Source organism: Manacus vitellinus, unplaced genomic scaffold, assembly GCF_001715985.3.
Source record: "Manacus vitellinus isolate BGI_N305 unplaced genomic scaffold, ASM171598v3 scaffold_52_pilon, whole genome shotgun sequence".
Classification (NCBI taxonomy): Eukaryota; Metazoa; Chordata; class Aves; order Passeriformes; family Pipridae; genus Manacus; species Manacus vitellinus.
Window position 1 is genome coordinate 1,664,503 of NW_021940628.1, and position 13,307 is coordinate 1,677,809.

Below are 13,307 nucleotides of genomic sequence, written 5' to 3' on the forward strand. Positions count from 1 at the left end.
GCAAATCTCAGCTGAAGGGAGATGAATCTGTTCGATTCAAATGAAGTTTTTTCCAGAACTGCTGCTCTGCTCAGCCCCAGAACAAGGCTTTGGCAGCAAAGGTGTTTGCAGAAGGCCACAGGCCACCCTATGAGACACTGAGTTTTTCCTGTTTAAACTTTTGAAGTGAGTATTTCGAGCTGACAAGTTGCTCCCTGTCAGCTGAGCCAGTGTAATAAGCTTAAATCTCTGTGTGAGGTTCAGGGTTCAGCGGAGCCCTGATGGTTGAGCTAATGCTTGGAACAGCACATTTAGTGGGAGCCACCGCTCCCAGCACAACCCAAGGTGAGGGCAGAGTGGGAACAAGTCTCCTGAAGTATTAATGGCCACCTTGGGGTCTGCAAGGAGTGATCTCTGGCAGGTCAAAACAAGGAAAAAAAAGCCCCCCAACAGGGATTAATGTCAGCTCCAACATGCATCACACAGTCAGTCCCTGATGAGGTTGGTATTTGGAGGATATCCTGATTCGCTGCTTCCTGCTGACAGGAAATAAGTTTGTTGCTACGGATTTCAGTGACAGCAAAAGCCAAAGTCAACTCAAAACACCCTCCTGAAAATAAAGTTCAACTGGGTAACATTACACACAAAAAACCCCCTAGAAAGATGATGATGCCAGGGAGCAACAGAGTTCCAGCAACATCTTCATTACAATATATTTTTCTCTTTAAAGAGCCCACAGAGCCAACCATATAATGTCATGTGCAACAGGCAGCAGGAATAATTCAGCATACAAATTAAGAAAGCAATGATTATTATTATTATTATTATTATTATTATTATTTTAATCACATAAAAGGACACTCCAGGGTTTTGTAATTTTGTGATCCCAGGGCAAGAGACTTATAGACAGAAAAGGTGCAGCACAATTGGAGGTTACCATTTCCTTCTGGTAGTTGGAATGTTGCTGAATTAATATTTTCATCCAATTACCTTTCCTGTGTTATGTGTATTCATACATCAACTCCTGTTGCTTCTAATTGAGGTGGGAACACTTCCTGCCTGCTCCATGGTTTCCTAGATAAATCAGTGGTGAAGGAAGCAGCTGTTTGGAAAATGTTTGGCTCAGCTGGCAAGACTGGATGGTTGAAGGCACTAATCCTGGGATGTGGAGCTTTTTGGGTCCAGTTGGGCCCAGCACCTGAGGTGACAGTCACAGAGCAGCTGCTGTTAAAAGCTGGCTGTGACAGGAGCTTGGTGGTGTTAAATCCAATGGGAAGATGTTCCCTGAATCCCCAGCCAGATCTGAGCCTGGCAGGTCACAGTGTCACAGTGCAGTGACAAGGCCTGGTGGGATTTGCCAGGGAGAACAAACCTGAAGGGCTCTGGATCTCAGGACAATTTTCCAGAGGCCTCTCTGCCTGTTCATGTGGTCACTGCTTTGCTTCCCCAGCCATTTCAACCCCTTTTTTTTATGCTGGAGAGCCAAAATAGCACCATTTCCAGGCAGCTGAGAGCAACGACCTCCTGTCTTCCAAACAAACTGTTGGGACAGCTCAGGCCAAAGTCTGAGCCGAGTACACAAACACAGCCACGGATTTTTCCAAGAATTTCTCCACCCTGTGCAGATCTATCTCCCTGTGTCCTGTCACCAAGCAAACAAACGTGGAGCAACACCAGAGCCCTGCTCAAGGGTGAGGTCTAAACACACCTCTCACCTTTTAGATCCAGCTGCTGTCAGAGCTTTGCCATCCGGTCGTGGTGACCTGGATGTGCCCTGGATGTGACAGTTGTCACATGGATTCACATCAGATAAAGCTACAGAGCCTCACAGTGTTGCATAAATTCAGCATATGCTGAGAGAAGCAATGGCTGCAACGAGGCAATTCATAATTTTAGGTGTGATTTCAAGTGGGGAAAGAGGAAGCAAGAGGGGAAACCTAGTTAAGGATTGCTATTTTTAAACTAAAATTAATATACCAACGTGCATTAAGGTGGTAAAAAATGTCTGACAGCACACCAAGGCTCCATATTTACTTTCTCTCACTGATTTCAGAGCAAATTGGCTCAGGTTATAAGTCAAAGAAGGATTCTCTTCTGCTGCCAGCACTGCACACTTCAGGAGATATCTGAAAATCAGGCTTCTTACCTTATCATTGTTAAAAGACTGTGCAATCAAAATGGAACTGACAATTCAGCTGATGCCTGAGCAGCAATAGATGCCAGCTCGCTCTCCCATAGCTAGAGAAACTCTGTAAAGCTAACAGGATTTTAAAAACATTTTGTCAGAGAAATAAGTGGCTATGACAGACCTGGGGAGCAGGCAGAATAACAATTCAGCTCTCTGCTGCTGGATATCCCAGTGACAGGTGCACTTCAAGGGCTGTGCTACACACCACCACTGCCCTCTCCAGCAGCCCTGCTCCCAGGAATCCAACATGCTCTGCAAACATCAGTAAATTGAATGCTTGCAGCACCGAAGGCAGGAATGCTGAGATGGTTAAGAAGGGTTAAAATAACTAGATCAGCACTGGGAGCATCATAAGTGCCTGCAGATCTCCAGCCTTGCCCTCAGCCACGAGCTCAGCGGTGTCATTTTTCCTTAAATCTCCCTTAAAAAGCATGTTTTGGGCCTCATATTCCGCAGGTTTCACCTTAAGTGCAGAGAGAAACCTTGCAGGCAAGTTCTGAAAACCCCCAAGTTGTGCAGCCATCCCCACTGGAACCTTGTGGTGCAGGTTTTATTCCAGCAAGGGATCATCCCTCCACCCCTGGCAGAGTGCTTTGCCCATTTCCACGGCACATTTTCCAGGCAAATCATCCCACATCTGAAAGTGTAAAACATGTTTACCCCACTGCAGAGCCCATCTTATCACCAGCATCACAGATGAATAATTAATGCTCATGAAAGAAGCACAGCTTGTGGGTTTGAGGAAAGGGCTCTCAAGCTGCAGTGATTATAAATGACAGCAATCAGAGGAGTTCTGTACAAATAAACCACGTCCAGAACGTGGGAGAGTCCTGATGAAATGGATGCCCTAGAAATAGGATCTGGAGAACATCAATCACAAGCAGGAACGTAAGGACCAAGTCACCAGATCAAAGTCCAAGGGAGTGGGATGCTGCCTGCAGTGGGAGTAGCAGCCTAGAAATTATTTGGGGAGTGGGCAAGTTGAATTTCCAGGTGAGCTGCCACCTTCCAAGGCAGAGGAACAAGGAGATTGACTGATGTGGGGATACAAGAGTTTTCCTGCCAGTGATTTTCCTGCCACCTGGGCAGGAAAAACGCTGGGAAGGGATGCTACTCACAGCTGTCAGGAGAAGCAGGATGCTACGTAGGAGCAGAAGGTGAATGTTTATTTTTATTTCTACTTTGATTAGAGAGAGAATATTTGATCCAGAGCAGCTCCCCCACTTCCCCCAGGGCGAGATGCTAAACTGAAGGCTACAAGTGAGCATCACATCCACAACAGCAAAATGTATCACCCTTCAGGAACTTGATTGCTTCTCATGCACACAAACACACACGAAAATAGCCCCAAAGAGGTTCCTTCCCTCCCACGTGCAAGCAGCTGCAGAGAAATCTCAGCTTAATATTGACATCTCCAGCCTGGAGAGCACCCAACTGGCCTCCCTTAAATCTGCATTTAGGAATAAAAAGATGCAAGATGTGACAGCAGGGGCAGTGGGCAACAATGAAGGGCAACAGTGCCCTGTCCTAATTTCTAAAAGTCTCTGAAGGCAAGAGGGATAGAGGGCTGCAGCAAGGGATTGCCTAATGCTTCCCTTCTTTACCAGTCACAGCTAAAAGGAGGAAAAGCCTATTAAAAGGCTGAAATGTACCATGTAGCTTCTTTTCTGCAATTGTCTGCAAATCCTTGTGCTCCAAAGCATTTTCCTTGAGAGTGCTCACAGGCACGCTACAAACAAGCATAAGTACTGTCAATTGTTTTAGCATGATAAATGCATTTTAAAGCTTTCAATATTTTTGTCTGTTTACTGGCATGTTCCTTGAGGAATTTTGACAAGCTTGCCAGAATGGAAAGGCTGCAAAATGCTTAACTTAGTGCTGAACTTAATTCTCAAGTAAGAAACCTGGGTCTTGCTGGAGGGGGTTGAAAGAGAAACAAGAAAAAAGGACAAACCAACCCGAATCAAAGCCCCTGACAAAGCAAGGCTGTCATACACACTTCCAGCCCACTTCCAGCACTGCTTCCTCCAGATATCCCACAGCCATTAACGTGGCTTTCTTGCAGCCCAGTATTGCACAATCAGATGTGAGTTAACCCTCTGGGATATTCTGAGGAACTGAAGAGCTTCCAGGGATGGGGCAGCCACAGTTTCTCTGGGTAACCTTTGCCAGGGCCTCTCCACCCTCACAGCAAAGAATTTTTTCCTGATATCCATCTAAACCTACTCTCTGTCAGTGTGAAGCCATTCCCTCTTGTCCTGGCACTCCAGGCCCTCATAAATAGTCTCCCTCCACATTTCTTTTAGCCCCTTCAGGTACTGCAAAGCCACGATCAGGTCACCCTGAAGCTTCTCTTCCCCAGGCTGATGGTGTCAGAAGGCACTTGACTCATTTCTACCTTCAAACCTTCCCTTTCACACACATCTCCCAGCCCCCCAGAGCTAAGGAGGTCTCTGTAGGAGGCTGAACTCAGTCTCCACACAAAGCACAAGATCTCCACACCCACTCTGAAAGATCCCCATGTCATGTGCCTTATGTAGGGAAAGACTGGGACACCTACAGAGTACAAAACAGGAAATGGGAGTGCTCTTCATACCATCAGTCCTATCCCTTTGCCCTGAGGAAATAAACTCACAGATAATTTGCCCACTAAAGAACTCTATTCCACTCTAATCTGGGTGAGGAAACTCCCCAGGAGATAATCTCTGCAAAACAGACTCCTGTTGTAAAGGAGCTGAGAGACCCCTGCTCAGCAAGAATTCCCTCAGGATGGGTGGGAAAGTGCTGCTCAGGCAGATTCTGCTGGTCTCACCATGGCATAACCTGTGACACAAGGCCAAGCAGGGGCAGAGTGAGCAGAGCAGGGAAATGCTTTGAGTGCAAAAAAAAAGAAAAAGATGATTTATATCCCAAAGCATCAAAAAGTACCCCAAGAAGTCAACAAGTATCCCACCAGAACGAGCAGGGGAACAGCACTGAAATTATATAAGCAGCTCACATAAAAAGAGGTAATCTGCTAAAGAGTAAAATTATACCAGCCAGTGTGCACATACTGTAAGGAACTTTTAATATTGATTCACTCAATATTTCATGGAATTCACATCTTGCTCCACGGTGGAGAAACGGGTGAGAAAATGCTCAGTTTGGTCAGGTCCTGATGTCTACAAGCTCAGACAAATAGCACCATTGTCAGGCTTGGACTGCCCTCATGTTTTAATAAAGACACTTTCAGTTTAGCACTGTTTGCAGACACATTTGGTGCTAGACCTGCACAGAGAGGTGATACAGGCTGGGACTGAGAGATGCCTGCAGGAATGAGATTCCCAGCGATGGCACAGGGGTAGGTCACCTCTAGGAGAGGGGTTCAAAGTCTTGCTTCACACAAGTGGAGAGAGGAAGGAGATCAAAGCTGTTCCAGACTCCTCACCGCATTGCAGAGAGAGGAACTGACATGTGACCTTTAAAAAATTCAATGAAATTGCACTAAAATTGAGTCTGAACTCACCAAACATGTTCCCGATGTGGCCGTTCTTGGTCAGCGGGCGCAGCTCGTTCTTTCCAAGTGCATATTGCTTGTAGTTATCCCAAGCAAATTTCATCATCTGTGAAGAGAAAAATGGAATAAAATTGAATAAAATTGAATAAAAACACTTAACAGGACTGAAAGTCTTCTGAACCTCAGCTCTGGGCAGGAATGGGAGTTTCTCATTTATTGCTAAACCCAGCAAGCAATGGCCCATTAATTATAAAATCTGAATTCACACTGAACACGATGAGTGGAGCTGCATCCAAAGGTTTGAGGAAGTCTCCAGCTCATCATTTCTGGTGCATAACTTGGGACTGGTACATCTCAGAAGTACCACAGTATCCAACACACCAAGAGCCTATTTTCCCCTCAGCTATCCAAACCAACAGGGAGTTGTAGGAAGATGTCTCTACCTCTGACTTTCTGACCTTTTTTTCGGGGAGTATCAGTATTTCAGAATTTCAGTTTCATCAGTATTTCAATTTTATCAGTATTTCAAAATGGTAAAGCCAAAGCTGATCTATCCCTAAGTACAGGAAGAAATTGGTCTTAAGGACTGCACGGAAGTTTTCTTTCTATTAATTAAGAGAAGATATTTGCAAAGGGGAAATCCACAACATTTTGATATCTTCTATCAAAACTCCAAAGTCTCATCCTTAAGAGAGTTCTGCACAAGGGCTGGGTGATTTCTGAGAAACCCCTTCCAACTCAAACAATTCCTTTTGGGACATTTGAACTGTCCTGCCCGGGCCCAGCACATCAACCTTCCCCTGAGGACTGCAAGGCAAGTCTGTGCAGGTTCCAACACACACACACACACACCCCAGCACAGCCTCTTCTGTCCTCCTGCCCCTTTGGCTCCAGCTGGTAGTAAAAATTAAACCTACAAGCAACTTTTCTTCATCTGGGAGAGACTGGGATTTGTCAGCTTCTAAGGAGTGCCTCAAATAAAGCTGCCTTTTATAACCCACCCAGCCTGGCTCTGAGCAGTTCCAGCCCCAGCATCGCAGTGACCTGGACATTCTTTGATTCCATCCCTGGAAAAAAAGACAACAAAGGGGAGGAAAGCGGCTTCAGAGAATCAACAATATTCTCTGCTGAGCCTAACAAAGGTAAGAGTTGTCTAAAATGCTTCACTCAAACCAGACTTTTGAGAGAAAATGACAGTTTAAAACAAGTCGTTCCTCCACAGAGTGCCCCTGCCTCGTGTCTGCAGCAGCCTTTGCTGCTCTATTTCAGCATCAGGAATGTGCAGGTTACTTTGGTCTGGAATTTCTGCTGTCATTTCAGTTCTTGCTTTCCCCTCCAGCTGTGTGTTTCACAAGCCCAACATCACAAGCCTCTGGCAGTATCCTCGTTAATCAGCACACAGCCCCAAAAAGCCACATCGCCAGATCCCCCCCCAGCCCTTTTCAAACATCAAGCTTCCAAAGTAAAGTTTCATAAAGCTGGTCATATGGAGGAAGGATAAACATTTGCTGGACTGATTGGTAACATTCGGACTCTGACACCACCAGGAGATGGAATGTTGGACAAACAAAGTCAACTTGGGTTTTAAAAACTCAGTGTGGGACGAATTAGTCAGTGGAGAGGAAACTAAATAATGACTGGGGGGGGAAGAAATCCTCCACAAAATCCACTTGAACATGTCTCAATCATATGACTCAGGGTGTTTACTTTATTTTTGCTAAATCTCTGGATTTTTTTTTTTCCAGTGGCAGCGGATTCAAAATGGGAAGTTCTCACTCTTCATCAAGAGAAGAGGGCAAATCTTTGAGGGACTCTGGCCTCTCTCGGACAGTACAGAGCAAATGCTTTTATGTCTCAGAGCTTGATCCTGAAGTTCCCTGCAGGAAAGATGGTGTTTCCATAAAGACAGCATTCCCACAGCAGGGCTCCTGACAGAAAGGAAACAGCAAGTCAATCTACTGGGTTCACTCCTCTTCTAAATCAGAGCTGAGGAAGGAGGACCCACCCTTCTGGCACACAGAGAGCCTGGACATGGAGAGGATGTGGAAATGACTCTATTTTGTTGCCTGAAACTCCTAACGTTGTAATTCTGAATCAGCCTCATTTTAAGCTGAGTACGGAATTTAAAGTTAATTCCTTCCCTCTGCTTTTTTAACCCCTCCACTCCAGAAGACCCAAAGTTTCCAAACCCAGGCATCTCTGCCACAGCTGCCTCACACGGCTCCCTGCGATCCAGAGCTCCCCAGCACCTCCATCGCAGGGAGGTGATGGAAAACTACCCTGGGTTTCTCTTCAACAGTCACTTATGTCCTACAAGGGAAATCTCCTCCTCTCTTCTGTCTCCTCACACAAGGAGGGACAGCCTGAGGCCTGACAGGCTCCCCAGAGTGACCCACTTCACCCAGGACTCCGAGCGCTGTTCGAACAAACACATTTATTCTTCATTTGCCTATTCAGCCACTTAAGCTGCATTTGTCACGGTGCTGCAGAAAGTTCCCCTACAAAATGATTTCTTGGGCTGCACTGGCTCTGGTGTCTTAAACTCTCCTTCTCTGTTCTGTCCTGAGCTGATAGTCAGGGAGACAGATGATGGATGAGATTGGATACGCTGCCTCATCAAACTGCCAGGTTTTTTCCGTTACGTGAAGAAAATTTTGCTTGCTGCTTTTAAACCCTGTAGATTTGGGAGGCAAGGTGCATAATGTGGGCCCCCCCCCTCCCTTTTCATTTTCCAAGATCGAGCTTTCCTCTCTCCAAAAGCAGCAACTGGAAAAGTTTAAGAGCCAAAAGCATCTGCACCATTCTGCCCGTGCTGGCTCCCTGCAGCTGCCTCTCCAGGCCAAATTTAGCAGCTCAACTTCCAAACCACTGAAGAGATTCATCAAGTTTCTAAAAGGGGGGACTCCACATTTATAGGAGCTCTCAAAAGCTTTCTCTGACCCAGGTTCCAAATTCCAGGCTGAAAGGGAAGGGGCCGGAGCTGAGAGGTGCAGGAGGGGAATGTGCCTGCTGAGGTGTTTCAGGCAGGTTTCTGATGAGACACGAAGGTTAGAAGTGAATATTTTATGCCATTCCAGTCATGACACATCACAATACATCAGTGTTAACATTATGCCATTTTACATTTGAAAAATGGCCCCAGAACCACAAAAATTATGGAAATAGATCCATAATTTTAGATTTTGCTCTTACCAGTGAGCCATCTGCCATCTAATAGATAATTATCTATTTGGCCCTGATATTCTAATCACTCTGGCTCTCAGCTGATTTATGGCAGAGACTTCCAAATTTATAATTTAATTTGTCAGATTGCTCTTTCTTTTCTACAACCTGTAAGTCATTTGTTACTTTTGAGAGTTTCAGCAGCCCAGTCAGACAATTATGCATTAAAATCAACTAGAAATAACGAAACTGAATTCTGAAAATCTGCACTACCACTTTCATCATTTAGGCCATTATCTTTCCTTGTGCTTTGGTCCATCCAAACCCAAAAAGAATCTGGCTTTCAAGCCCACATATTTCATACAGGCAGCAGCAGAACAAAAAGGTGTTTGGTGAATTCTGTGATCCAGGTAATGATGAAACAGGTTTCAGGATAAAAACTTGACCAAGGAAGTGTTTTCACTTTGAAGAGATGCACAGATCTTTAGCACATTTAATAACTAAACCACTCGAAGCCACTGAGTTTATGGTCTTGCAAAAAGCAGAGAGATGAGAGAAAAAAATACAAAAAAAAGGGGGAAAACCTCCTCCCTGCTATCACTTGCCCTCCTTTTGTTAACAGGAAAGACTCCCAAATGCAGAGCATTCCCAAACAGCTATTTGATTAGTTGGATCCATCTAGACTGGGCTAATTAGTAAATGCTTAAAAGATGAAATCTAAATATACTGACCAATCAGCCCCTTTCAAGTACTTCCAAGGAACATTACACAAAGCCATTATCCTCACAAGATAACCACTTCTGTGGCTCTTCAGCCTCCTTTCTTCAACTCCCCTTCAAACATTTCACTACAAAGCATCTGAGAAATTTCCAGTTTGGGTTAACAAAAAGGGAAGGTGAGGGTAATTTTAAATATTTCTTTCCCCATTGTATTCCTAACTGGTTTTTTCCCACCTCTCTTCCTTTCTCTGGAGTTGGAGGCAGATGAGTTGCCTCATCCCTTTCAAACCCAAGATCTGTTCTTTCCCACCTCTAACTTTCTTGCTTCCCCAAAATAGCCCTGTTCTGGTTTGGATTTTTAAGCTGCAACATAATTCCATATATTTTCCCCAACTGTGTAAAAAAATAATTTGCCAGATGACAAGATGCAGAGAAAAAGAGAGACTGACTGCCAGTGTTGCAGGCAGAAGAAAAAGTCTGCCTGAACACACCAGGATAAGCCATTTATGTTTGGAATAATGGATGTATTTTTCCCTAATCAGACTTGCATAAACTTGTATAATTCAGGATTGACTGCGGGAAAGGTGATGAAACAGCATCATGTTTATTACGTGTTGCTGTTTTGAATATTATCACATGGAGATATAAATATCCATACAAACAGAATGATACAAAAAAGCTGGAATTCACTGGAAAATCTTTAATAGAAAGCTGAGTAACTTCTCAGGTTACTTCTTTGGGACTCTGTCCTCAGTAATGTATTTACGTAACAGCAAAAGGATAACAAAAAAGGCTGTGTGTTAACTCAGCTGATTGAGATGTTCCATTTAGGCAGGCACTAAATATCCAGAGGCTTTTACTTGGTGGGTTTAAAAGCCTGGAACTGCAGAACAGACAGTGCTGCAGCACCAGAGACGTTACCAGGCAACTCACCGAGACGGACACCAACATTGATAATCCATTCTAAAGTAATTAAACTTTATAATTAAAGATTACAGTAAATCCAATAGATCCCAACAGGAACTTGAGCAATTCAAAGACACGCTGGCTAACCTGTCTGTTTTTCAGGAGCCATGTTAGCTCCTGCCTGTGAATAAAACACTGAGTGAATTGCTGAGATTTTCATTTAATTGGCCTTCAAACAACTGACAACCATGAGAGTCTCACCTTGGGAAGTGTTAATCTGATGTCACCTCACTCCTCTAACTCTGAATCAAATCATTCTTCTTTTAATTGATGGCAAAGGGGTGACTGAGGGTAAAACCTGAGTCTGTCACTACCAAATGAAAGCCCAGGCAAAGCCAAGTGAACACAGTCCTGACTCCAACGGGACAGGTATTTCCTCTCCAGTTCCATTCTTGACTCTTACACATTGTTTGGGCAACTTCCACCACCCTGTGCCTCAGCTCATCCCTCTACAACACAGACCTCACCCCTTTCTTCTCAAAGCACTGGGGGGAATAGAGAGAAACCAGTGTGCATTAAACACTGGGACTGAGCTCACTTGGGGAACCAGGCTGTCCAAGGAAGCTGTGGCTGCCCCATCCCTGGAAGTGTCCAAGGCCAAGTTGGACAAGGCTTGGAGCAACCTGGGCTAGTGGAAGTGTCCCTGCCCACGGCAGGGGGTAGAACTGGATGATCTCTCAGGTCCCTTCCACCCCAAACCATTCTGTGGCTCCATGATTCAATACTCTTTCACCCAACGATCTTGCAAACCCAGAATCATTTTGCACAATGTTCTGCTCGAGTTTTCCTTAAGCACAAGATAAATGCTCATGTTTCCACACCTAAAGCACCAGCCTGAGCACAGAACTCCTCCCTTCTGCTCCAGCTCTTCCTAATGGATTCTAACCCAAAATTTCAAACCCTGTCAGCCTACTGACTGTAAATACATCAGCTGATAGTTGGGTGTTAGATGGCAGATAGAGACTGTGAATCACTTGCTACATGCAGCTTTATCTAAAAGTAAATATAACAGTAATTCAAGCAACAGGTTAGTGGGGCTTTGCTTCAGATTTTTTCTGGCAAAGTCTTGGCAGCTTGTCCTCAAACTGGCATGGGTGGTTTTTCATGCCATCAGTTGCTATCACAGCTCCCTCTCTCTTGCACAACAGCTCCTTCCTTAAGAAAACTGATCCCCATCACTGGAACAACAGAGGAATTCTTTATGAAGATAGAAGAAATCACCCTCCATCCAGACACAAGGCACCTTCCAGCAAGTTACAATAAGGAAAAAGTAAGTTTTACATTCTGCTTGTTCCCAGCCAGACAGTCCAGCTGAGTAATGGCTGCATCCAGCTCAGATCTGCAGAGGTAAGCACTCTCTCCCCACCACAATCAGGGAAAAAGCAGGGCTAGAAGCCTGATTTGCACTGGGGGAACAGGAAAAAAAACCCAGCACAGAGTAGTCCAAGGTCATTAGTGTTAGTGACAAGGACAGAAATAGAACTCAAGAGTCTCCCTGACTCACAGTCCCTGCTAGGAAAGCTGAATGGGGGAAAGAATAGCTCAAGCCACAATTAAACTAACACCTAATTAAATCCCTAATGTAACTAGATTTAACTGTGTCAAGAGGGGAAAAAAACCCCACTAAAACTCTTTGATAGGGCTATCTCAGGCATTAAGACCCAGCTGGATCCAGCTGCATCTAAATCAGGAAACATGTCAGCAAGAGCAGTTGATTTTGCAGTTAGCCCAGTAATGAGATGCTGGACTGGAAGAGGACAACAACGGTTTTGAGAACAAATTTGCAAGTCTAGACCAAAGCACAGAGTGATTTAGTAGAGACATGAGAAGAGCTGTAGCCTCGGCTCCTTCGCTTCCCAAAAATCAAAGCTTGGGGAAAAAATCTAATAGAAATAAAAAGGGACTTGTGTTCCCAGTGCTGTCAGCTTCATGTTCCCTGCGAGCCTCTACAGCTGATCACACACAGGATATTCCAGAGCACGGCCAGGCTGATGCTGCACAACAAATCCAGCAATAAAAAACAATAAAGATTCTTTCTGCCCTAAGCTTGTTGCCCCTGACAGCTGCTCAGGCACTGGCTGTCACGAGGTTTGGGGAACAGGCAGGAAAAGGCAATCCATGGTGTCCAGTTTGCAGCCTCAGCCAGGCTGCAAACTGACCCTATTAAATCTGAGAGGTGATTTTTTTTCCAGGGATGGACACTCCAAAGGTAATCTGGGATGGTGCAAAAAGAATTGGTGTCGGAGGGCAAGTCTAACTGTGTGATGGAGACCAAAGTGAAGATGTTGTGCCAGCAAACACATGGAAAGGGAACAGTGAGATACAGGAAGGATTAGGAATTGAAGAGGTGACACTGCAACAAAGATGAGCTTAAAACCACAGCAATAGTTATGATCTCCCCTCGTTATTACCACAGAATGAAGGCAGAAGTAGCTCTTTGAGCAACATGAGGAAACCAGGGAAGAAATTTAAGGTGCTTATAAAACATTGTGGGGTTTTTTTTTAAATGTATATACTGTGCAGAATTTGAACTTAACCCTGGTTTATGGCTTCCCTGCAGCCAGATTTCCCACCCAAATCAGATTTTGTAAATGGAAATTGCAGCTGTGAGGATATATCTGTAGCACTTAAGTACTGCTTTCAAAGCAGAAGGTACCAGAATGTGTTGGAAGGTACCAGAATGTGAAAAACAGAAGACCAGGAATCAATCCCTTTTTGTAAAATATCGGAATGCTGCATAATAATAGCAGATACTTAAAAATATTAAAATATACCCAACTACATCACACTGTGCTAT

At 44.6% G+C, this 13,307-nt stretch overlaps 1 protein-coding gene across 1 annotated transcript in view; it reads right to left on the reverse strand.

The window, feature by feature from the left end:
• The window catches only part of MAN1C1 (mannosidase alpha class 1C member 1), a 44,032-nt gene extending 37,302 nt beyond the window's left edge, over window positions 1-6,730 (reverse strand). Inside the window, exons 1-2 of the mRNA XM_008920552.3 lie at window positions 6,665-6,730; window positions 5,673-5,769 (exon numbers count right to left, since the gene is read on the reverse strand). Coding sequence (XP_008918800.2) covers window positions 5,673-5,769; window positions 6,665-6,715 — 148 coding nt within the window. The 5' untranslated portion in view covers window positions 6,716-6,730. The remainder of the gene's footprint in view (window positions 1-5,672; window positions 5,770-6,664) is intronic.
• Window positions 6,731-13,307: the final 6,577 nt, after the last annotated feature.